The following is a 26,799-nucleotide window of genomic DNA, read 5'->3' on the forward strand; positions in this document are numbered from 1 at the left end:
TCTGTCGGACTGTGCCCGTCGCTGATTGGTCGTGGCTGTTTTGCCACGACCAATCAGCGACATGGATTTCCATGACAGACAGAGGCCGCAACCAATGAATATCCGTGACAGACAGACAGAAAGACAGACAGACAGACGGAAGTGACCCTTAGACAATTATATAGTAGATGACCATTTCCAAGGTGTCCATCAATCTCTACATATGGCCTGATTCAGAACTTGACACTGATTTTAAAGGTGTTTAAATTGTGTCAGTTTTCACCATGAGTGTTTCATCAGTATCTATGCATGCAAAAATGGTTTCTCAAGCTTCTCCTAGAAAATAGTTAGTGAAAAATAGACAGCACAAGGATGCAACTAAGATGCCATCAGTGCTTTCCAAGTTACGTTTCTTTCCTTTGGGATCTAGTTAGCACTGAGCTAGTCAACAGCAATCCAATGCCCAAGGAACTTCTCTTTGGAAATTATTTGAACCATATGTTGACTGTTTACACAGTTAGTAAGAGTTCAGTTTCTCATGGCAAGTGACATAATTGTTCCCATTAGAATGCAAACTAGTAACAGTTTTATGAGGCCGCAGATGTATAAAATACTAATAAAAAACGAACACACCTACTATTTAGGGCAGGGATGCTTGGTGCTTTTATGAGGTGCTAGCGTATTGCACCATACTATCAGCCTACTGATTGCACATGATCACAAGCTGCCTAGTATTTTTTAATTAAAATACAATGTGTAAACACTCTAATCTCCGCAAAATCACAAGACGTTAATTACTATTTTGGCCAACATACAGTATGCAATCTTATAACTTGTGTCAAGGGTTCTTATTCATTGTCAAACTGAAAAGATATTGTGTGAACATGTTTACAATGGATAAAAAACTGAGTACAATGCTTCAAAGATGCCCAGGTATGAGAAATACAGTCATAGCCGAAACTGCTGGCACCCTTGAAATTGTTCCAGAAAATGAAGTATTTCTCCCAGAAAATTATTGCACTTACACATGTTTTGTTATACACATGTTTATTTCATTTGTATGTAATCAAACGACACAAAACCCCCCAGAAAAAATGCAAATTGGGCATAATGTCACACAAAACCCTTAAATTGGGCCAAACAAAATTATTGGCACCTTTCCAAAATGGTGGGTAAACAACTTTGTTTCAAGCATGTGATACTTGTGCAAGCTCACCTGTGGCAAGTAACAGGTGTGGGAAATATGAAAATCACACCTGAAAAGGTGGGAAGTTGACTCAGTCTTTGCATTGTATGTCTGTGTGTGCCACACTAAGCATGGAGAACAGAAACAGGAGAAGAGAACTGTCTGAGGACTTGAGAACCAAAATTGTTGAACAATATCAACAACCTCAAGGTTACAAATCTATCTCCAGAGATCTTTTTGTGCCTTTGTCTATGGTGAGCAACATAATCAAAATATTTTCAACCCACAGTATAGGCTAAACTCTCTGGCATGGATAGCAGAGAAAAATTGATGAACGTTTGCAATGCAGGATAGTCCGGATGGGGAATAAGCAGCCGCAATCAAATTCCAAAGAAATTCAAGCTGTCCTGCAGGCTCAGGTTGTATCAGTATCATCGCAAGATATCTGTCGACATTGGAATGAAATGCTATGGCAGAAGACCCAGGAGGACCCCACTGCTGACAGAGACATAAAAAAGCTAGACTGAAGTTTGACAAAATGTACTCGAGTAAACCAAAATCCTTCTGGGAAAAAGTATTGTGGACCGATGAGACCAAGCACATCATTCTACTGTTTACTGAAAACGGAGTGAGAAAAAAAGACAGTACATACAGTCAAATATGGAGGAGGTTCAAAGATATTTGGGGCTGTTTTGCTGGTTCTGGCACTGGGTGCCTTGACTATGCGCAAGGCATCGTGAAATATGAAGATTATTAAACAATTTTTGGGTCGCAATGTAGTGCCCAGTGTCAGAAAGCTGGGTTTGGGTCCTAGGTCATGGGTCTTCCAGCAGGACAATTACCCAAGACATACTTCAAGAAGCACCCAGAAATGGATGGAAGCAAAGCACTGGACAGATCTGAAGTGGCCAGCAGTGAGTTTGGATCTAAATCCCATTGAACACCTGTGGAGAGATCTTAAAATTGTTGCTGGGAGAAAGCGCCTTCAAATATGAGAGACCTGGATCAGTTTGCAAAAGAAAAGTGGTCCAAAATTCCAGTGGATAGGTTTAAGCAGCTCATTGATGGTTCTAGGAATTATTGATAGCAGTTTATTCCATAGTGTTTGCAACCAAATATTAAGTTGACGGTGCCAACAATTTTATTTTGGGGTTTTGTGTGAAATTATGTCCAATTTCCTATTTTTTTCTTCTCAAGTTTTTTTGGTATTGTTCCAATATACACAAACGAAATAAACTTGCGTAGCAAAACGTGTAATTGCAATACATTTCTGGGAGAAATACTTTATTTTCTGGAACAATTTCAAGGGTGCCAACGCGTTTGGCCATGACTGTATCTGCGATGGTCACAATAAGTTCAATTTACGGCTTGTGTTTGACACAAGGATCAGTTGCTGCATGTAGGAGGCTGGAGGAATGGCTCTTTTCAATAGCTGTTAGCCTCTTTCTCTATACATCGGTCATGAAACAGGAGGAAGCTGGCCTAGCTATTGAACTAAGAAGCCAGCCCCCTTCACACAAAGTGCCGATGATGTTGCAACATAGGGAACATCCTCCTGAGTCAATCCAGGACTTGGAACTGTCCCATTTACATGTATGAAACCGATATTCAGTTGATGACATTTCCATGTGAATTGAATGTTAGTCTGGAGTAGCAATTTCATAAAGACATTAGGCATCTAAAGAAAATTTAAAGATAGTATAAAATTAGAATTTTTGAAACTTACTTTATTTTGCAAATGAACAGTAAATTGCGTTACATTTATCTCCTGAAATGAAATAGAGCTGTTTCCATATTAGTTTATTTTGTTACATGTACTTTATTATTATTATGAGAACTGATATTGTATCTTATCATTATTGCTGTTTGGCCAGATGAGCCAGTCTAGCCTCTTTGCGCCTCCAGCAATACCCTCCCATGTGATGTTTTCACTCTATTTTTAATCTGCTTGGTTTTGCAGCCCTTCCCTCCTGTTGCGTTAATAAGAATTATGAACCAAAGAAAATGCTATCAGAGCCACCTAGTGGACATCTTTATCACTGACGTAATATTATTTCTCAATTTTGGACATGGCTTTTTTTAACAATGAAATGAGAACTGCTTAAGACTGTCGCTAAATAAAAATAGGGTATACAGGATATAGCTTTGCACGCTGGATACGTCTTAGTGATGTCTGTAAACAATAAAGGTAAATTAATAGTTCAGGTTTGCTAGTTTCTTAGTTTCTTGGTTTCTAGTTTAGGCAATTGTAAAGAAGCTAAAGCTTTTCTACCCATACCTTTTCTTGAAATTGGTTAAACAGGACCTGTCCCTTAAAAAAGAAAATAGTTAATCCTCTGATTCTGCTGTTTTTTTTATTTTGCGCAGTGTCAACCCATTTCAGAGATATTCACATTTGTTATTTTAGAAGCACGGTATGTGAAATCTCGACTTGCAGACCAACTGGGTGTTTCTTCATTGTCTTCTCTGGGGCCTTGTGCTTTTACTCCTCGCTCCCAATCACGGCTCGGCAGCTGATATAGCAGTATTATACACTGCCAAACTGTAATTGGCAGTGTCTGGGAGGGAGGAGTGAAAGCGCACACCTATAGAGAAGACTTTGAAGAAATGCCTAGTTGATCTGGAAGCAGAGATTTCACATGCTGCGCTCCAAAATCAACAGATGTGAATATCTCTGCAATAGAGTGTCGCAGAGTAAAACAGAAAAGAATGGCAGAGTCAGGGGATTTTTACAAAGTGTTTAACGCCAATTTTTTTTAGGCACATGACAGATCCTCCTTAAAGTCTCCAGTTTCACACAAAACGCACTTAATACATCATTGTGACATACTAGAAAAACCTTTCACAGACTGTAATTCAAATTGGAATATATCATAGGCATTGTAGGTTTTTTTTTTTTAATTGCTGGTAACCTTGAGCCACATCTCAGAATAGGATGAACTACAATGAATAGTAGAGAATTTCTAGAGCCTTGCTCTGAGCAGCATTTGTATTTACCCATTAATACATGGAACAATAGTCTTATTCATTATTGGGGATCTTACACTAACTCATTCAGGGTCCAAGTATTGGTACAATCGCTTGACAAACAGAGAATCACAAAATTCACGGTTCAGACTAATCGTGTCTTTGCTATGCCATTGTGTTTAGTCTCTGAGGTTTGTTTCTCGTTTCTACTAATGCAAAACGGGAAGTCGGTAGAACTTGTGTGACTTGCAACTTTCACTTCCTACGGTTTCAAAGACATGAGCATATGCTAATGTGTCACTGGAGAGGTGATATTAAATGTTACATTTTTGGGGGTCCTTCTTCAGGGACGCCCTGTCAATCCCTATAATGTGGCAATGAGTACTCCCACTCCCCAAGCGACATGGATTCTACTTTAGCTTTATGGCTGCATCTTATAAAACATATTTTGATATGGGCTTACTAAGTTTGTCATCCAAAGGATTTTATAATGTTATTTCTCATATATCTAAATATATATTGCCAAACATAAGACCATTTGTGGTGTGACTAGAGCAGTGTTCCCCAACTCCAGTCCTCAAGAGCCACCAACAGGTCGTGTTTTTAGGATTTCCTTAGTATGCCCAGGTGATGGAATTGATGCCTGCCTAGATTATGGAGTTCTCACCTGGGCATTACTAAGGAAATCCTGAAAATATGACCCGTTGGTGGCTCTTGAGGACCGAACTTGGGGAACACTGGTCTAGAGTAAGGCTGAAAACTGGTTAGCACTGTTGCTTTGTAGCTCTGGGGTCCTGGGTTCAAATCCCACCAAGAACATCTGCAAGGAGTTTGTATGCTCTCCCCGTGTTTGCGTGGGTTTCCTCCCAAAGACTTAGTGATAGGGAATGCAGATTGTGAGCCCCAATGGGGACAGCGATGATGATGGCGGTAAAGCGCTATAGAATTAATGGCGCTATATAAGTGAGTAAAAGAAACAAAGCCAGTACAGTAATTCATTTTGCGGACAAATAATATTTCCAACAGCTGTTTCTTTTAAGAAATATATGCATCCATTTCTGATCAAGAGGATTAATGAAATATTTGATCTCCTTTTCTCCACAGAGGTAATTCCAATTACTCGTCAGTTTGGGGAAATAGGAAAAGAGATAGTAGTGCACTGTCATACTACTTTTCCATCTGTGGAATGGAGGCTTAATGGTAGGGAAATTGGCGAGAGCGATGGTGCGTATTCAAATGGAAGTCATAATCTCACACTAGCGGAAGCGAAAAAACACCAGAGCGGGAATTACAGCTGTCATCACCCTCAGAGCAACAAGACTTTGTCCCTAACAGAACTACAACTTGGATGTAAGTGTAATCTATGTCACGTTATTAATTACTGAATGGTCGTGGATATGTAGAAAAAAAACAAACCAATGATCAAACAAACGAAGATGCACAAAACTAAGTACAAGTGCCGCAAAGTATTCCAATATATTCCCATAACAGTACAACGCAGTGCCCAAATAACAGCGGCCCCCTAGTCTGCCAGTCCTAGCTATTCACTTTGTCCTTGTTTGATAGGTTTATTGCACACACTATCTATTGAACTCCATTTCTGGCCATTTGGACCCTCATGATGAACCCCAGACGGCAAGGGGAACATTGGACAAGACAGAATGTTCAGCCATAGCCACAAGTTTTGATGCCACTACAAATATTGGTTTTCACATACTTTGTTGCTTCAGTGTTTTTAGATCTTTTGGTCAGAAGCGTCTTCGGTTACTGAAGGACAATTCTATGGATTGTTTACACTTTTATTGACAAGTACATCAAGTTTATGTAAAAATTTGATATTTACAGTGTTGACCCCTATTTTTGAAACTTCTGCAATCTGGCTTGACATGCTGGGCCGAATCCTGACTGAGGACAACCCATTATTACCCAATCAGGGCTTGAAATGAATCATAATTCTGTGCTTTTGTTTGTGCACCTGCTTTTTTAGGACTGACCACTGGTTCTTAGTCGGATTGAAACTTGGTACCTTACTAAACCCAACATGCCACTAATGCCTTATGACATAGTGCTTTATCATGCTGGAAAAAGCAAATTGCCCCGGCTCATTGGGAGATACTGCTCTTGAAGGATGTTTAGATGCCATTCTTTTGTCATGGCTGTGTTCTTAGGAAACATTGTGAGTGAGCTGACTTCATGGATGAAAAACAACACCACATACGATTGGTCTCAGGATGCTTTACTGTTGGCATGACACAGGACTCATGGTACCTCTGGCTTTTTCTTCTCTGCACAATCATTCATCCAGATGTCCTAATTAGTGATGAGCGAATATACTCGTTACTTGAGATTTCCCGTGCACGCTCAGGGCTCCTCCGAGTATTTTTTAGTGCTCGGAGATTTAGTTTTTCTTGCCGCAGCTGAATGATTTACATCTATTAGCCAGCATAAGTACATGTGGGGGTTGCCTGGTTGCTAGGGAATCCCCACATGTACTTATGCTGGCTAACAGATGTAAATCATTCAGCTGCGGCAAGAAAAACTAAATCTCCGAGCTCTAAAAATACTCGGAGGAGCCCCGAGCATGCTCGAGAAATCTCGAGTAACGAGTATATTCGCTCATCACTAGTCCTAAACAGTCCAAAGGGGGCTTCATCAGAGAAATAACCACCCCAGTTTCCTGTAGTCCAATCCCTGTACTTCTTGCTAAGTCTTTAAGAGACAACACTGTAAATATTGGCAAAAATGGAAGCTGTCATGTTTAGGTGGGCTGTGCTGCATGAAAGAAGACCCTTGGTATTCTAAAATGGATTTATTAATAAAAAGCAGTTTTGGAATCCCAAGGCTCTTCATTCCCGCAGCGCAACCCACCTAAACATGCCAGCTTCCGTTATTGCCCTATTTTGTGTGCGCGTCTGTCCCTCTCCTGAGCTTCTTAACACTGTAGATATTGAGTCTTTGCATGAACTTGATGATTTGTCAATAAAAGTTTTGAAACTTATGAAAAGCTTATAACGGAATGATCACACAGGGCATTTTTGCAGCCATTTTTTTCTGCGTGAAAAATGTAGGTAATGTACCCAGGGTCAGTAATTCATAAGCAGGGGGCACCACATATTTTTTTTGTGGCCGATCAAGGTATGTGTTTATGAAGGATCATTTTAAAGGGAATCTGACACTTGCCTTTAGATTTTTGCCACCTCATCTGAGAGCAGCATAATGTAGGAAAAGAAGTCCTAAATCCAAGGATGTGTCACTTAGTTTAGTAGGTGCAGCGGTTGAGATACAATCAGAGTTTTTAGATGTAACATGTAGGTAAGCTCAGGAAGCCAACCCTGCCCACACTACAGCTTTCTGTGTACATTATCTATTGGCCATGAGCTGCTTATCAGAGGAGGGGTGGGGTTGGACTGGGGCTCACGTGAGCTGTAGTCCAGACAGTGATACTCTCCTGGTGATAAAACATTCATTGTATTGAATCAACACAACACAGCCTAATAAGCAACACATCCTTGAAATCTGTGTCTCATGCTGTATTTAGGTTATACAGCAAAAACTAATTGGCAGATTCCCTTTAAGCACACACAACACCCTAACCTATCCTAACGTATATATTAATATTTCTCTCTCTGGAAACACACTCACTTATTGATTTACCTTTTGGTATGTTTTGCATGTTGACATTTTCTGGATTACAATATTGTCTGTAGGGTACTGTTTTATTTTATTTGGGTTTTTGGGTTTTTAGAAAGTATTTTTTAATATTTTAGAATAAAAGTGGTTTTGGATGGTATTGGCCTGAATTGGACTTTATTTTCGGGACCACATACACTCAAGTGTTGGCACAATTGAAATTGTTCCAGAAAATGAAGTATTTCTCCCAGAAAATTATTGCAATTACATATCCACTGTTATACACACATTTATTTCTTTGTGTGTATTGGAACAACTCACAAAACCCAAAAATGGGCCAGGCATAATTGTTGGCACCCTTAACTTAATATTTGATTGCACATCCCTTGGAATAAATGACTGCAATCATTCACTTCCTATAACCATAATCAAGTTTCTTACATCTCTCAATTGGAATTTTAGACCATTCTTCTTTTGCAAACTTCTCCAGGGCTCTGATACTGGAAGGCGCCTTCACACGCATTTTTAAGATCTCTCTCTCCTCTGTTCAATGGGATTTAGAGCCAAACTCATTGCTGACCACTTCAGAACTCTCCAGCACTTTGTTTCCATCAATTTCTGGGTGATTCTTGAAGTATGTTTGGGTCGTTATTCTACTAGAAGACCCATGACCTAGGATGTAAACTCAGCTTTCTGCCACTGGGCGCTACATTGCAACCCAAAATCCTTTGGTAATCATCAAATTTCATGATGCCTTGCACACAGTCAATGCACCCAGTTCCAGAAGCAGCAAAACAACCCCAAAACATCTTTCAACTTCCACCATATTTGACTTTAAGTACTGTGTTCTTTTCATTGCAGGCGTCTTTCCTTTTCCAGTAAACGCTAGAATGATGTGCTATACAAAAAAAGCTCAATCTTGGTCTCATCTGGCCACAAGACGCTTTCCCAGTAGAATTTTGGCTTACTTTCGTACATTTTGGCAAACTGTAGTCTAGCATTTTTGTGTCTCTGTGTAAGCAGTGGGGTCCTCCTGGGTATCCTGCCGTAGCATGTGATTTCATTCAAATGTCGACGAATAGTTCGCACTGACTCTGATGCTCCCTGAGCCTGTAGGACAGCTTGAATTTCTTTGGAACTTGATTGGGGCTGCTTATCTACCATCCAGACTATCCTACATTACACCTTTCATCAATTTTTCTCTGCTGTCTGCATCCAGGGAGATAAGCTACAGTGCTGTAGGTTATAAACTTCTTCTATTTTTGATTATGTTGCGCACCATGAACAAAGGAACATCAAGATCTCTGAAGATGGACTTTAACCTTGAGATTGTTTTTCAACCATTTTAGTTCTCAAGTACTCAGACAGCTAGCTTCTCTTCTTTCTGTTCTCCATGCTTAGTATGGCTCACACAGACACACAATACAATTACTGAGTCACCTTCTCCCCTTTTTATCTGGTTCAGGTGTGATTTTCATATTGCCCACACCTGTTACTTGCCACAGGTATGTTTGAATGAGCATCACATACTTTAACCCCTTTCTGACCTCGGACGGGATAGTACGTCCGAGGTCAGATCCTCTTCTTTGGTGCGGGCTCAGGCGGTGAGAACGCAACAAAGCCACGACATGTCAGTTGTTTTGAACAGGTGACATGTGCCCGCAATAGCGGCGGGTGGAATCGTGATTCACCCACCACTATTAACTAGTTAAATGCTGCTGTCAAACGCTGACAGCATTTAACTAGCGCTTCCGGCCATCCAGCCGTAAGTACGCGCATCGCTGACCCCCGTCACATGATCAGGGGTCAGCGATGCATCAGCATAACAACCAGAGGTCTCATTGAGACCTCTATGGCTGTTGATGCCAGATTGCTAAGAGCGCCACCCTGTGGTCGGCGCTCATAGCAAGTCTGTAATTCTACTATATAGGAGCGATCTGAGCTTCGCTCCTATGTAGCAGAGGCAATCGAGTTGTGCCAGCTTCTAGCCTCCCATCAAGGCTATTGAAGCATGGCAAAAGTAAAAAAAAATGTGTTAAAAAATATGAAAAAAATATATAAAAGTTTAAATCACCCCCTTTTTGCCCCATTCAAAATAAAACAATAAAAAAACAAACATACACATATTTGGCATCGCTGCGTTCATAATTGCCCAATCTATCAATAAAAAAAGCATTAACCTGATCGCTAAATGGCATAGCGAGAAAAAATTTGAAACACCAGAATTACTTTTTTTGGTTGCCGCGACATTGCATTAAAATACAATAACAGGCGATCAAAAGATCATATCTGCACCAAAATGGTATCATTAAAAATGTCAGCTCAGAACGCAAAAGATAAGCCCTCACCCAACCCTAGATCACGAAAAATGGAGACGCTACAGGTATCTGAATATGGCGCAATTTTTTTTTTTAGCAAAGATTGGAATTTTTTTCACCACTTAGATAAAAAAGAACCTAGACATGTTTGGTGTCTATGAACTCGTAATGACCTGGAGAATCATAATAGCAGGTCAGTTTTAGCATTTAGTGAACCTAGCAACAAAACTAAGCAAAAAACAAGTGTGGGATTGCACTTTTCTTGCAATTTCACCACACTTGGAATTTTTTAAATTTTTTTCCCATTTTCTAGTACATGATATGCTAAAACCAATTATGTCATTCAAAAGTACAGCTTGTCCCACAAAAAATAAGCCCTCACATGACCATATTGAGGAAAAATAAAAAAAGTTATGGCTCTGGGAATGAGGGGAGCAAAAAACGAAAACAAAAAAATCAAAATACCCTGGGTCATGAAGGGGTTAACCCCTTCGCGACACGCGCCGTACTAGTACTGCGCTGCCGGCACTGCATTAGTGCCAGCAGCAGTACTAGTACGGCGCACCGATCACCGCGGTCTCGCGCTGAGCGCCGCGGTGATCGGGTGCGGGTGTCAGCTGTATATGACAGCTGACACCCCGCAGCAATGCCCACGATCAGCACTATCGCCGATCGCGGGCATTTAACCCCTCTGATGCCGCTGTCAGTAGTGACAGCGGCATAGAGGGGGATCGCGCAGGGACGGGGGCTCCCTGCGCTCTCCCACCGGAGCAACGCAATGAGATCGCGTTGCTCCGGTGACCCGGAAGGAGTCCCCGGATCCAAGATGGCCGCCGGACTCCTTCCGGGTCATGAAGTGACCTGGCTAGCCGGCGCCTGCTGAGAGCAGGCGCCAGAAAGCCACCTAAACTGCCTGTCAGATCGTTGATCTGACAGAGTGCTATGCACAGTGTCAGATCAACGATCTGATCTAATACAGAGATGTCCCACCCTGGGACAATGTTAGAAAGTAAAAAAAAAAAAATAGAATGTGTAAAAAAAAAAAAAAAATCCCCAAATAAAAAAAAAAAACATTTCCCAATAAATCCATTTATTTATGTAAAAAAAAAAAAATAAATAAATGTACACATATTTGGTATCGCCGCGTCCGTAACGACCCGCTCTATAAAACTATCCCACTAGTTAACCCCTTCAGTGAACACCGCAAAAAAAAAAAAAAAAAAAACAAGGCAAAAAACAACGCTTTATTATCATACAGGCGAACAAAAAGTGGAATAACACGCGATCAAAACGACGGATATAAATAACCATGGTACCGCTGAAAACGTCATCTTGTCCCGCAAAAAAAAAGCCGCCATACAGCATCATCAGCAGAAAAATAAAAAAGTTATAGCTCTCAGAATAATGCGATGCAAAAACAATTATTTTTTTATATAAAATAGTTTTTATTGTGTAAAAGCGCCAAAACATAAAAAAAATTACATAAATGAGGTATTGCTGTAATCGTACTGACCCGAAGAATAAAACTGCTTTATCCATTTTACCACACGTGGAACGGTATAAACGCCCCCCCTAAAAGAAATTCAGGAATTGCTGGTTTTTGTTCATTCCGCCTCCCAAAAATCGGAATAAAAAGCGATCAAAAAATGTCATCTGCCCAAAAATGTTACCAATAAAAACGTCAACTCGTCCCGCAAAAAACAAGATCTCACATGACTCTGTGGGCCAAAATATGGATAAATTATAGCTCTCAAAATGTGGTGATGCAAAAACTATTTTTTGCAATAAAAAGCATCTTTTAGTGTGTGACGGCTGCCAATCATAAAAATCCGCCAAAAAAACGCTATAAAAGTAAATCAAACCCCCCTTCATCACCCCCTTAGTTAGGGAAAAATAATAAAATGTAAAAAAATGTATTTATTTCCATTTTCCCCTTAGTGCTAGGGTTAGGGCTAGGGTTAGGGCTAGGGTTAGGGCTAGGGCTAGGGTTAGGGCTAGGGTTAGGGCTAGGGTTAGGGCTAGGGCTAGGGTTAGGGTTAGGGTTAGGGGTGTGTCAGGGTTAGAGGTGTGGTTAGGGTTACTGTTGGGATTAGGGTTAGGGGTGTGTTTGGATTAGGGTTTCAGTTATAATTGGGGGTTTCCACTGTTTAGGCACATCAGGGGCTCTCCAAATGCGACATGGCGTCCGATCTCAATTCCAGCCAATTCTGCTTTGAAAAAGTAAAACAGGGCTCCTTCCCTTCCGAGTTCTCCTGTGTGCCCAAACAGTGGTTCCCCCCAACATATGGGGTATCAGCGTTCTCAGAACAAGTTGGACAACAACTTTTGGGGTCCAATTTGTCCTGTTACCCTTGGGAAAATAAAAACATAGGGGATAAAATATCATTTTCGTGGAAAAAAAAATATTTTTTATTTTCACGGCTCTGCGTTATAAACACTTGTTGGTTCAAAGCTCTCACAACACATCTAGATAAGTTCCTTTGGGGGTCTAGTTTCCAATATGGGGTCACTTGTGGGGGGTTTCTACTGTTTAGGTACATCAGGGGCTCTGCAAATGCAACATGACGCCTGCAGACCAATCCATCTAAGTCTGCATTTCAAATGGCGCTCCTTCCCTTTCGAGCTCTGCCGTGCACCCAAACAGTGGTTCCCCCCAACATATGGGGTATCAGCGTTCTCAGGACAAGTTGGACAACAACTTTTGGGGTCCAATTTGTCCTGTTACCCTTGGGAAAATAAAAACATAGGGGATAAAATATCATTTTCGTGGAAAAAAAAATATTTTTTATTTTCACGGCTCTGCGTTATAAACTGTAGTGAAACACTTGTTGGTTCAAAGCTCTCACAACACATCTAGATAAGTTCCTTGGGGGGTCTAGTTTCCAATATGGGGTCACTTGTGGTGGGTTTCTACTGTTTAGGTACATCAGGGGCTCTGCAAATGCAACATGACACCTGCAGTCCATTCCATCTAAGTCTGCATTTCAAACGGTGCTCCTTCCCTTCCGAGCTCTGCCATGCACTCAAACGGTGGTTCCCCCCCACATGTGGGGTATCAGCGTACTCAGGACAAATTGGACAATAACATTTGTGGTCCAATTTCTCCTGTTACCCTTGGGAAAAAAAAAATTGCGGGCTAAAACATCATTTTGTGGAAAGAAAAAATGATTTTTTAATTTTCACAATGCTACATTCTAAACTTTAGTGAAACAATTGGGGGTTAAAAGTGCTCACCACACATCTAGATAAGTTCCTTAGGGGGTCTTCTTTCCAAAATGGGGTCACTTGTGGGGGGTTTCCACTGTTAAGGCACGTCAGGGGCTCTCCAAATGCGACATGGCGTCCGATCTCAATTCCAGCCAATTTTGCATTGAAAAGTCAAATGGCACTCCTTCCCTTCCGAGCTCTGCCATGCGCTCAAACAGTGGTTTATCCCCATATATGAAGTATCGACGTACTCAGGACAAATTGCACAACAACTTTTGGGGTACAATTTATCCTTTTACCCTTGGGAAAATAAAAAATTTGGGGCAAAAAGATCATTTTTTGTGAAAATTAATAAAAAAATTTTTTTTACGGCTCTACATTATAAACTTCTGTGAAGCACTTGGAGGTTCAAAGTGCTCACCACACATCTAGATTAGTTCCTTAGGGGGTCTACTTTCCAAAATGGTGTCACCTGTGGGGGTTTCCACTGTTTAGGCACATCAGGGGCTCTCCAATCGTGACATGGGCTACGATCTCAATTCCAGCAAATCTTGCATTGAAAAGTCAAATAGCGCTCCTTCCCTTCCGAGCTCTGCCATGTGCCCAAACAGTGGTTTACCCCCACATATGGGGTATCGGCGTACTCAGGACAAATTGTACAACGACTTTTGTGGTCCAATTTCTCTTGTTACCCTTGGTAAAATGAAACAAATTGGACCTGAAGTAAAAATTTTGTGAAAAAAAAGTTAAATGTTCAATTTTTTTAAACATTCAAAAAATTCCTGTGAAGCACCTGAAGGGTTAATAAACTTTTTGAATGTGGTTTTGAGTACCTTGAGGGGTGCAGTTTTTAGAATGGTGTCACTTTTGGGCATTTTCTGTCATATAGACCCCTCAAAGTCACTTCAAGTGTGAGGTGGTCCGTAAAAAAATGGTTTTGCAAATTTTGTTGCAAAAATGAGAAATCGCTGGTCAACTTTTAACCCTTATAACGTCCTAACAAAAAAAAATTATGTTTCCAAAATTGTGCTGATGTAAAGCAGACATGTGGGAAATGTTGTTTATTAACTATATTATGTGATATAACTCTCTAATTTAAGGGCATAAAAACTAAGAGTTTGAAAATTGCTAAATTTTCATAATTTCCGACAAATTTTTGTTTTTTTCACAAATAAATGCAAGTCATATCGAAGAAGTTTTACCACTATCATGAAGTACAATATGTCACGAGAAAACAGTGTCAGAATCACCAGGATCCGTTGAAGCGTTTCAGAGTTATAACCTCATAAAGTGACAGTGGTCAGAATTGTAAAAATTGGCCCTGTCACTTAGGTGAAAACAGGCTTTGGGGTGAAGGGGTTAAACAAAGTTGTTTACCCACAATTTTGGAACGGTGCCAATCATTTTGTCTAAATAACAATTTGTCAGAAGGCAATTAATCCCTAATGAAAGACTTAAAATATTACTTTTACTGACATTACTAATAAGGGAACTAAAGTGCTAAAATTTGCACTAGTCAACTCAGTATAATAAGGACACTAATATATTATCCATTGGACTCACACCCTTTACTGTATTCATTGTCCTAAGGCCGGTTTCACACGTCCAGATAATTCCGGTACCGGAAAAAATCGGTACCGGAATTATCCGTGTCCGTGTGCCCCTATGTTTCTGTGGCACATCAGTGTGGCACACGCGCGGCACACGTGTGCCGCCCGTGTGCCCACTGGGTACCACTCGCATCGTGCTGGGTACCACACGTACCAGCATCTGGTGCTGAAGCCGCGATTCATATCTTCCCTGCAGCAGCGTTTACTGCAGAGAAGATATGAATAATAGTGTTTAAAATAAAGATCTATCATCCCCCCGCCCTCCCACCCCCTGTGCGCCCCACCCCGCTGTTCTGAAAATACTCACCAAGCTCCCTCGTTGGCTGTCGCTGCTTCCTGTTCTGGCCGCATCTTCTCCTGTATGCGGTCACGTGGGGCCGCCGATTACAGTAATGAATATGCGGCTCCACCCCTATGGGAGGTGGAGCCGAATATTCATTACTGTAAATGAGTGGCCCCACGTGACCGCATACAGGAGAAGATGCGGCCAGGACAGGAAGCAGCGACAGCCAATGAGGGAGCTTGGTGAGTATTTTCAGAACAGTGGGGGGGGCGCACAGGGGGTGGGAGGGCGGGGGGCACATAGATCTTTATTTTAAACACTATTATTCATATCTTCTCTGCAGCAAACGCTGCTGCAGGGAAGATATGAATCGCGGCTTCAGCACCAGTGGGGGGGAGAGCGCTTAATGTAGCGCTGTCTCTTGCACGGCACACAGACTGCACACAGACAACGTCCGTGTGCGGTACGTGTTTTACACGGACCCATTGACTTTAATGGGTCCGTGTAATATGTGCGCTCCCACGAACACTGACATGTCTCCGTGTTTGGCACACGGAGACACGGTCCGCAAAAAATCAATGACATCTGCACAGATGCATTGATTTTTATGTGTCTACATGTGTCAGTGTCTCCGGTACGTGAGGAAACTGTCACCTCACGTACCGGAGACACTGACGTGTGAAACCGGCCTAACACGAAATTCAATAATAGGCTTGTGGAACAGGTGCCGCCGCTACCTATTTACTAAATCAATTGCCTTACTAGAGCTGCACAGTGCATATTAAAATATTGCCCTAAGCCTCCCCGACATGTTTCACCAGCTAAACTGGCGTCATCAGGGGATTGAGACTATAATCAACCTGTTACTTGCCACAGGTGAGTTTGAATGAGCATCACATGCTTTAAAAAAGTTATTTACCCACAATTTTGGAAAGGTGCCAATAATTTTATCTGGCCCATTTTTGGGGTTTTGTGTGAAATTATGTCCAATATGCCTTTTTTGTCTTTTCTTGTGTTGTTACAATACACCCAAAGGAAATAAACATGTGTACAACAAAACGATTAATTGCAATATTTTTTCTGGGAGAAGTACTTAATTTTCTGAAATAATTTCAAGGGTGTGAACACTTTTAGCCATGATTTTATATCCACCAAACACACAGTACACTTATAGTCTTGTTGATGATTAATTTTATTGTCTACTTAGTTCCTCCAGAAAAGCTCCATATCCAATGTTGGTCTGCAAGTTACCCAGAGAAAATAAAATGTATCTGGCACCTCAATCCTGATACCAACTTACATACCACCTTCCTTACAACATACAGGTAATGTTTCTACAATTAGTGAATTGGAAGCATTTTCTACATCTTTCTTCTCCGGATAGCATACAGACAGCACACTACTGACCAATGCAAGTTGCTGTGATAGTCGCGTGAACGTTTTTACACTTGGACTGATGGTCAGGGAGTAAAATGTTGAAGTACGCACTACTGTGATCCGTATTCTGGGTCAAACTCACACATTATAACTCAATGGGAGCATACAAAATGGATCACATACGGGTTATGGAGCGCCCACCGGGACTGTGGGGTACTCGGGCCGGGTCCAATGGTTCTTCAGGGGTTGTCACGGCAGCAGTGACCCGGTCTGTGGCCCTGGGCGTCCAATAAATTTAATGAAATGAAGAGGAAATAGAGTCTATAGGGAGTTAGTTTGTGACGCCACCTGTGTTATTCAGCAATGGATGGCCGACGCTACTTAAGGGGATCGCTGGGGCTGATGGTAACGCAGCTGGGACGGTTCTGCTCCACACAGGTGGATCGGGCCCCAGGGCTACTGGTAGAGTTGGTAAGGGATCGTAGACGATGGGTGCAGAACTGAGGGTGCGGGAAATGGCTAAAGGACACAAGGATTGCAGTTTCTTTTACCTTTAATTGTTAGTTGCAGGTGCAGTTCGGGGCATGGGTAACAGGTGATGATGGGGTCCAGGCGGGCTGGAAGCAACTTAGGATCCTCCTAGCCAGGTGGGTTTGGAGTCCTTCATTCTGCGCTATTCTCTTAGGCCCTTGCTGCTTTAAGTTCTGCTCAAGTTCCTCTCCTGCGTGTTGCTTCTAACCTATATGGCAGACAGCGTGAGCCTATCAGGAGCACTGCCTTTTCACTGGCAGCCCTGGTTCTTGGTTTGATGTGGTGCCTCAGGGTGTTCAGTGTGGCCATGGAGCTTGCAGTTCCCTGCCCTCCAGATTCAGATTTCGGGGCATAGAGCACCCACACAGCCAAGGACTCTGGCGTCCTATTTTGCCAGCGCTCAGCTCTGGGGTGAGCTTGGTCACAGCTCCACTCCCCAGGTTCTCCTCGACTTCCCTCCTCTCCTCTCACTCTCTCAGACTATACTGACTAACTCCACCTCCAGACCAGAACTTATAGGGAAGCTCCCCTGAAACCAGGTGTTAGAGCTCCCCCTTCTGGTTTGGAGTCAGGAAGGTGTTGTATGCTGATGTTACCTGGCAAGGGGACCCCTCCTTGCTTCCAGGCATGACATCACCCCCTGTGAGGGAGGAAATGCCACTGTGGCAACCGGACTCTTGGGGTGCCACAGTTACCATCCATATGTCATGGCTTTTTCACAGATCCAATACTATTATTGACATGGGAAACTGTATATGGCCTCCATTATTTATTAAATTCTTTATGTAGAAACCAGATGCCGTATTAGGATGTGCAAAATGGACATACAGACATAAAAAAATGATGAACAGAAGGCACACACAATTCAGATGAAAAATTGTAATTATTTCTGAACGTGAAACATACAAATTTGCATTCGATCGTGTGAACACTGCCTCATAATGGACGATTCTGACCCAGAATACAATCACAGTAGTGTATGGTGCAATTATTTTCCATGTGAACTATCATAGCGACTTGCATTGGTCAGTATGCTGTCCAGTTTTGCATAAAATGTTTGTGTTTGAACGAGCCCTTACTGAGGTAGGAGATGACTATTGGTGCTTGGATGGAGGAGTTAGAGGCGGACGAACATTCTTCTGCAAGTTCTCCTGAAACGACAGTTACAGTTTTCCATAGAACTTCATGAGAACTAACTGTCATCTGTCTCAGTAATGGAAAAATCTGCATTCACTGAAGACAGACTTTACCGGTGAATTGAGAATTTTGAGAATGAAAGATGAGTGCAGATGGAGAAAGAAACAGATTTCTCTGATAATAAGAAACTTTGTAATATATCTTATGTCTGATCACTAAAACATGTATTTCTTTTTAGGTTGGGCTTGATAGGACCGGGGTCACCTAAAAAGTGTATACAGCATGAAATGCATCCAATGAGCTGCGAGATAAGAAACTTTCAGATGTTTGAAGCGTTTCCTTATCTACTTAATGTAACAGCTGTGAACCGCTTGGGATCCATAACACAACTGTACTATTTCTTTGTGGAGAACATCAGTGAGTTTTGCTCCATAACTGTGGAGCTCTGGTAATGCAGATGTGATCGTGCATACAATGTTGTGCTGTTATATCGGCTTATTCACACAGGGCAGTGATGTGGTGGAGAATGGAAGCTTTAATGCTTTGTGGGTAAAAAACCCCAGCAAAACCCGATCGCTTCTTTATAGTTAACATTTGACTCTTTTATTCATATTAATAAAGTACAATAAAAAATACCACTAAAATATATCCTCAGCGCCACTTTAATAAGGCAGATATTATAATCCATAAAATAAAGATAATTGCATTCTTATTCATTTAAAGGGGTTTCTCGACATCACAAGTTATCCCCTAACCATAGGATTAGGGGTATTGTGCTGATCAGTGGGGGTCTAACTGCTGAGACCCCAAGTGATTCAGATGGTACTATCTTGAATAGAGTGAAGGTGCACATGCTCAACCTCTATTCATTGCCTATGGGACTGCCATGGAAACACAGCCCTGTCATAGACATGGGGATAACTTTCAATTTTGGGAATACCTCTAATATTTTTTTAGGCATAAACACATAAAAAGTACCTCCTGTTTGTCTAGTTTACTCTCTAGATTCCTAATCTTTCTAATGTCTGCTTCGTCTCCACTACATTATTGACCACACTATATATATATATATATATATATATATATATATATATATTATATTATATTATATTAAGCAGAGTATTTGTGGTCACAGACACTGGTGGATGTAATGTTTCCAATCTTGTCACTACTAATGCTACAGTGACATTATTTTTATATCTCTGCTGTGAAGAACAGTATAGTGGGCATTCATTATATAGCTTACAACAGAAATAGTGGAAGAATATTGTAATTAACATCACTTTGCAGTAGATGCACTAGTAATAGTAATTCAGATTCAATAGTACCAATTTCCTCCTTAAAGCGAACCTGTCAGCAGGATTTTGCTAAGTAAACTACAGGCACTGGCAGGTTGGCGCTGCTACACTGATTAAAATGATACCTGGGGTGAAAAAATCCTTCTCGTGGTTCTTGTGTAATCAGTGTTAGACATTTTGAGTTAATGATATGCCCATGCTCTTGGGCAGGACTGTAGACAGTATTTTTATCTTCCTGCTCTAAGAGAAACCAAGGAAAGACCTGCCCACAGGCCGCCCCGAAGCACAAACAGTCTGTCTCTCTCTATGATGAGGAACATGCTTGTGCTTCAAGGCAGCCTGTGGGCAGGTGTTTCCTTAGTTTCTCTGGCTTAGAGCAGGAAGATAAGACTGCCTATAGTCGTTCCACAGAGCACGGGCATATCATTAACTGAAAACTTCTAACATTGATTACACAAGAACCACAAGACAATTTTTTTCATCCCAGGTATCATTTTAATCAGTTTAATAACACTAACATGACAATGCCTGTAGTTAACTTAGCAAACTCCTGCTGACATGATCACTGTAAGGCTGGAGTCACACTAAGCATGTGCTCAGTTCTCCTGCTTGTGGTGCTGTCAGAAAGGTCCTGGGAGTTCACAGCCAATGAACTCACTTCATCTATATGACATCAGCGTGAGCGCAGGAGAACTTTTCCCATGACGCTCGCGCTAATGTAAGAAAGGTGAAGTGAGTTCATTGGCTGTGAACTCCCAGGAGCTTCCTGACAGCACCACAAGCAGGAGAACTTTCTCATGCTTGCGGTGCCATCAGACAGCTAATAGTTCACAGAGAGACACTGAGCACACACTCAGTGTGACTCCAACCTTAAAGTGAGCTTGTCAGCAGGATTTTGACCATGTGATATTTCAGCTTTTCTTTTTTATTAAATTTGCAAAAATTTCTAAATTTCTGTTTTTTTTCATTCAAGATGGGGTGAAGAGTGTACATTAATGAGAAAAAATGAACTTTTTTGAATTTACCAAATGGCTGCAATGAAACAAAGAGTGAAAAATTTAAAGGGGTCTGAATACTTTCCGTACCCACTGTATATGCATATAATGCACTGTGAATATGTTAATATACTTGCCTACTGCTGCGCTCTCCGGTGTCCAGAGCCGATCTTCTCCTCTTCTGAATGACATCACCACAATTGTGACTAGCCAGCTCACTCTATGCTCCTTGTGTGACCCAGAAGTTTTGTTCTGACGCTCCATAGGCTTACATTGTAAAAGCCCCCACTGGGTCATGTACTATCAAGAACGGCACTGGACATTGGAGAGAGCAACTGTTGGTGAGTATATTAATACACTTACACTACACAACATGCATATAATATATATATATATATACTGTATATATATATATATATATATATATATATTTGATACACTGCCGATTTTGCAAGTTTTCGCACCTACAAGTAATGGAGAGGTCCCTTCTTATCTAGAGGCTTGTCTATTATCCTATACCCCATCCCAGCCTTGTGCAGGTCTACAATTTTGAAACTGATATCCTTAGACAACTCTTTGGTCTTGGCCATGGTGGTGAGGTTGTAGTGTGATTGAGTGTGTGGACAGGTGTTTCATACAGGTAACCAGTTCAAACAGGTGAAATTAATACAGGTAATGAGTGCAAAGTAGGAGGGCTTCTTAAAGAAAACTAAAAGGTCTGTGTGAGACAGAATTCTTGCTTATTAGTAGGTGATTAAATACTTATTTCAAGCAATAAAGTGCAATTTAATAACTTAAACATCATACAATGTGATTTTTCGGATGTTCTTTTAACATTCTGGCTCTCACAGTTGAGGTGTACCTACGATAAACATTACAGACCTCTTCATTCTTTGTAGGCGGGGAAACTTGCAAAATCGTCACTGTATCAAATACTTATTTTCCCCACTTTATATATTGTGGTAGATGGGCTCACTCAGCTGCTTAATGAGGTGGTCACAGGAATGCGTTTAATTTCATTCTTCATCTGTTTTCCTCATACACCAGCTCAACGGAAAAATAGCCAAGCTCATACTTTTTGGCATAAACAAACAGCACCCTTATAGTCCATATAAATGTGGGGATCCTTCGGCTCAGAAAACAGGATTTAGCTCTCTTTAGCAAGAGCACAGCTCTGTAGGTCATCTTCCCCTTCAGAGCACACACAGAACAAAGTCCAGAGGCTTCACTTTTACCTCCAGGAGCACACCATCATACCACCCCACTGTTTAGCTGTTAAACAAAAAAAAATGGCCCTGTCATGGCCGATTAACCCCTTTCAGCACATAACATGCTGGCGCAACCTCCAGGTTCATATCACTGTAGCTAATAACCTCAGTGAAACATATCTCCCCCCCAACACATTAGCAGTGATCTTCTAACTAATTATATATACATATATAATTAAGAAAATACGTGAGAGTGCTTCTGTCAATACTATATTCCCCCCTTGTAAAAAATAAAAACTAAAAACCTATATTCACCTCCCATACCATCAATATCTACGCCGGATCTCTCAAGGCTTAGAGGACGTTGATTTGTCAATTAAGCTCTGCAGTCAATCAGTGGCCGCCAATAGGCTGTAGGGCTCTTACCTTTCCCAGTACTTCTGAGGTTAATTTGTAGGAAATGGAAGTGCAGCAGCTCAATAGCAGCCATTGATTGGCTGCAGGGCTCTCAAGGCATAACAGTGTCATGTGAACCTCGGAAGACCTGGCACCGAAATCGGAAAGTATTTTTATTTTACAAAGGGGAATGTAAGATTTCAGAAGGGATTGTCCAAGTAGTAATATGAATGGCCATGGCAGCCAATAAGAGCACCATTGTCTCTTTTTGCATGATTTTTAATGGAGCACTTGTGTAGGGCGTATAGTTCATTACACTTAATATGTTTTATTTCCTAGTACGCCCTGATCCTCCTGTCAACATCAGCATATCTTCCATATGTCATGAAAGTAAGAAATTATATATACAGTGGCAGCCTCCATATTCTTGGCCATACCCGGACCTTTTCCCACTAAAATACAATATCCGCTACAGAAAGGAGGGTTCTAAATTCTACACAATGGTAAGAAACACAAATGCACCCTACTTTATCTTTTTATAAAGAGTACTAAACTGAAAGCAGGAGCTCGGTGCTAGTAGTGGCTGATCTCCTGCGCTAACAGCCAGGCACTGCCCAGGGCCGTTTAACCCTATGAATGCTGCGATCACAACATGTAGGAGGCAGGCAGTGGGAACGACCTCCCTCACTCTGCGATGAGCGCTTACACCGGGGTTTCCATGTAAATCTCTGAAATATGTGATTCAGATGGAACCACCGATACAAACCTGGAAACCCGATATAAGTTCTCAGCGTAGAACGCCAGATAAATGTGACCGCAAATAATGTAAAATGTTCCCAACAGCAGCCTCAATTAAATCCACAAAAAAGCAAGTCCCCACTCAGATCCGTCATCTATTAAAGGAAATAAAGGGGGCTTCCACGTTACTGGTAGTACAAAGGCTCTGGAAAAGCGCTATTGTTCCTCACCCTCCCAAATAAAGCGCTCCAGAATCCGAATGCCCCTTCCCTTCTGATCCGCACAGTGTGCTTAAACCACATTTAGCATCGGCATGCTTGGCGGTGGTATAATTTCCAAAATGGTGTCCCTTGAGGGAGAATTCTGCTTTTCTAGCACTTAGGGGCTCTGGATATCGAGTCTGCAAATTATTGTTGGAACATCTGTGCTCCAGGAAGCAAATAGCGCTCCATCCCTCACAAAACTAAGTAGTACTCTACAGCTACTGTACATATGGGGTTCGGCCACATTCAGCAGAAATTGTGTGGAAATTTTTGGTGCAACTTTTACCCATTTCGCCATGTGAAAATGTAAAATCTGGGGCTAAAACAAAATGTTGTTGGTAAAAATGTAGTTATTTTTTCTTCACTGTCCAATGGTATAAAATTCTGGGAAACACCTTTGGTGTCAATATGATCACTGCGCCCCTAGATGAATTAATTGAAAGGTGTCGTTTGTAAAATGGGGTCAATTATGGGGGTTTCTGCTGTTCTGGCACCTCATGGACTCTCCCAGTGGGTCATGGCACCTGCAAACCAGAACAGTAACAGTCTGCACTATAATATGGTGCTCATTTCCCTTCTAACCTTTGTACTGTGCCTCAAAAGTAGTTACCGATTACATGTAGGGTATTGGTACAATCAGGAGAAATTGCACAACAAACTGAAAGGTCCATTTTTTCATATTAGCCCTTAATAAATGTAAAAATTAGGGGCTAAAAACATTTTAGAGGTAAAAATGTAATTATTCTTTCTTCACCGCCCAATGGTATAAACTTCTGTGAGGCACATGTGGTGTCAACATTCACTGCACCCCTAGATGAATTCATTAGGGGGTGGAGTTTGTAAAATGACATGGCACCCTTAAACCATTTCAGCAAAATCTGAACTCCAATATGGCTCTTCTTCTTTTCTGAGCTATGCACTGTGCCTCAAAAGTAGTTTTCGACCACATATGGTGTATTGGCGTACTCAGGAGAAACTGCAAAAAAAAAATGTATGGTGCATTTTCTCCTGTTACCCTTGTGGAAATAAAAAAAATGGGGCTAAAAAAAACATTATTGTAGGAAATGTGATTTTTTTTTAATTTTCACGGCTCTACCCTATAAACTTCTCTGAACGGGGATCAAGGTGCTAACCACACATCTAAATACATTCCTTGAGGGGTTTCCACTGTTTAGGCACATTAAGGGCTCTGAAAAAGCAACATGGTGTCAGCTAATGATTCCAGCCAATTTTGCACTCCAAAAGTCAAAAGATGATCTTTCCCTTCCGAGCTCTGCCATGCGCCAAACAGTAGCTTTCCCCCACATATGGGCTATCGGCGTTCAATTTCTCTTGTTACGTTTGTGAAAATATAAAAATTGGAGCCGAAATAAAATTTGTGAAAAATGTAAAATGTTAATTTTTTCCTTCCACACTGCATTAATTACTGTGAAGCACATGAAGGGTTAATAAACTTTTTGGATGTGGTTCTAGGACTGTAAGGTCTGTAGTTTTTAGAATGGTTTTGGCTATTTAATAGTCATATAGGCCCCCCCAAAGTCACTTCTAATGTGATGTGGTCCTAAAAAATAGTTTTGCAGATTTTGTTGGAAAAATTAGAAACTGCTGATCAACTTTTAACCCTTCAAACATAATATTATTTTTCAAAAATTGTATTCATGTGAAGTAGACATATAGGAAATGTTATTTATTAGTCATTTTACGTGACATAACTCTCTGGTTTAAGGGCATAAAAATTAAAAGTTTGAAAATTGTGCAATTTTCAAAATTGTAGATAAATTTAAGATATTTTCACAAATAAATGTATGTTGTATCCGTTGAAGTGTTCCAGAGTTATTACCTTATAAAGTGACAGTGGTCAGATTTAAAAAATGGGGCTCGGTTATTAACGTACAAAGTGGCTCAGCCCTTAAGAGGTTAAAGGGTTGTCCAGTTAAAACAAGTTATCCCTTATCCTCGGAGGATTTTAATCCTGCATTCAAAATGGAGCTGCAGGTCAACAGGTGCTCCGCAGCCCCATAGAGAATGAATGGCGTACAGATTGAGCATGCACATTTAGGCTTAATTCTAATGGAGATAACATTTTCAGACCCCTACTGATCAACAAGTTATTCCCAGCTTGTGAATAGGTGATAGAACTTGTCCAGGAATGTTATCAGCAGTATTTTGCTATGTACTCTGAGAGCACTATGATGTAAGGGCAGAGATCCTGATTCCAGTGATGTGTCACTTACTAGGATGTGTGTGTGTGCTGTTTCAATAAAATCAGTGTTTCCATCAGATTATCAATACAGGACTAGTCTTGCACCAATCAGAGGTGTGGGCGGGGTTACACAGGGCTCAGCATTCTGAGCTCTGCTAGATATGCAGCAGAAAAAACAGTGAGTTTATCATAATTATTGCAACCAGTAAACTAAGTGATCCATTACTAGAATCAGGGTCTCTGCCTCTATATCATGCTGTTCTCAGATGAGCTAGCAAAAACTTAAGTAACAGATTCCCCTTTAGATTCATATAGTTTAGCACAGAAATGTACCGACTATTCACCTTGCATTTTCACTTATTTTTCTACATCCCCCACAGGTTGGGCCTTATGAACAGACCTATTTAGTGCTCACGGGAATTCGACCAGGAACCACTGTACATGTTCAGGTGGCTGCTAAAGATATGACGGACTTGGGACACAACAGTAACTGGAGCGAAGTAGTAGCTGGTCGTCCATGGAAGCCATATGATTCTAGGTGTTTTTCTATATAGTTGCACAATGATTACACACTGACACTGCAGCACTTACTGCAAAGAATCGGTACAGGCTGGGCTTACCTTAATTGCCAGGAAAAGGGCAAACAGAGCCCTATTTACCTATTGACAAAAATTTCATTTTTGAGCTTTCATTTTTTTTTTTATTAAAGCAACTTTTTTTATACAACTTTTTTTTAATATTTTGCGCACATGGTCACTTGAAGGGCTAATTTTGGGGGGTTGATTTCAAGTTTTTAATGATGAAACTTTATTCTGTAATATACTAAAAAAAAAAAAAACAGAAAAAAAATTCCAAGAGTCATAAAACAGTGAAAAAAAAATGCAATTCTGACATTGTTTATTGGGTTTTAATTTTATGGCATTCGTTATTTGATAAAAATGACATTACAGTATGCTTCGTCATGTCAGTAAGAGTACGGCAATATCAAACATGTTTTTTTTTTAGATTTTAGTTTAAAAAAAAACCCCAAAACTTCAGAAGTTCGTAAAAGTAAAAAAGTTACCCGTGACACAAATCAATTATTTCTTTATTGTCCCATTAATAGAGTGGTGAGGGCTTGTTTTTTGTGCGCTGAGCATACATTTAATACAATTTTGGCGTACCTGCGACATATAAATTAAGTATGCTCACTAGCTGCTACTGCTAATACATGTTACACTATGGCTCATTGTAACCTGTATTCTTACCAGAAGCCTGACAAACAAGATGGAAGAACTAGAAGCAGAAATATCTACAGGTAACTTTGACATAGTGGGAATAACCGAGACATGGTTAGATGAAAGCTATGACTGGGCAGTCAACTTACAGGGTTACAGTCTGTTTAGAAAGGATCGTAAAAATCGGAGAGGAAGAGGGGTTTGTCTCTATGTAAAGTCTTGTCTAAAGTCCACTTTAAGGGAGGATATTAGCGAA

At 40.9% G+C, this 26,799-nt stretch overlaps 1 protein-coding gene across 1 annotated transcript in view; it reads left to right on the top strand.

Annotated features, from left to right (window-relative positions):
* The window catches only part of EBI3 (Epstein-Barr virus induced 3), a 61,036-nt gene extending 34,886 nt beyond the window's left edge, over nt 1-26,150 (top strand). The window contains exons 2-6 of the mRNA XM_069752442.1: nt 5,237-5,482; nt 16,388-16,505; nt 18,464-18,642; nt 22,462-22,625; nt 25,707-26,150. Of these exons, the coding sequence (XP_069608543.1) occupies nt 5,237-5,482; nt 16,388-16,505; nt 18,464-18,642; nt 22,462-22,625; nt 25,707-25,880 (881 nt within the window). The 3' untranslated portion in view covers nt 25,881-26,150. The remainder of the gene's footprint in view (nt 1-5,236; nt 5,483-16,387; nt 16,506-18,463; nt 18,643-22,461; nt 22,626-25,706) is intronic.
* Nucleotides 26,151-26,799: the final 649 nt, after the last annotated feature.

This window comes from Ranitomeya imitator, chromosome 2 (assembly GCF_032444005.1).
Source record: "Ranitomeya imitator isolate aRanImi1 chromosome 2, aRanImi1.pri, whole genome shotgun sequence".
NCBI lineage: Eukaryota > Metazoa > Chordata > Amphibia > Anura > Dendrobatidae > Ranitomeya > Ranitomeya imitator.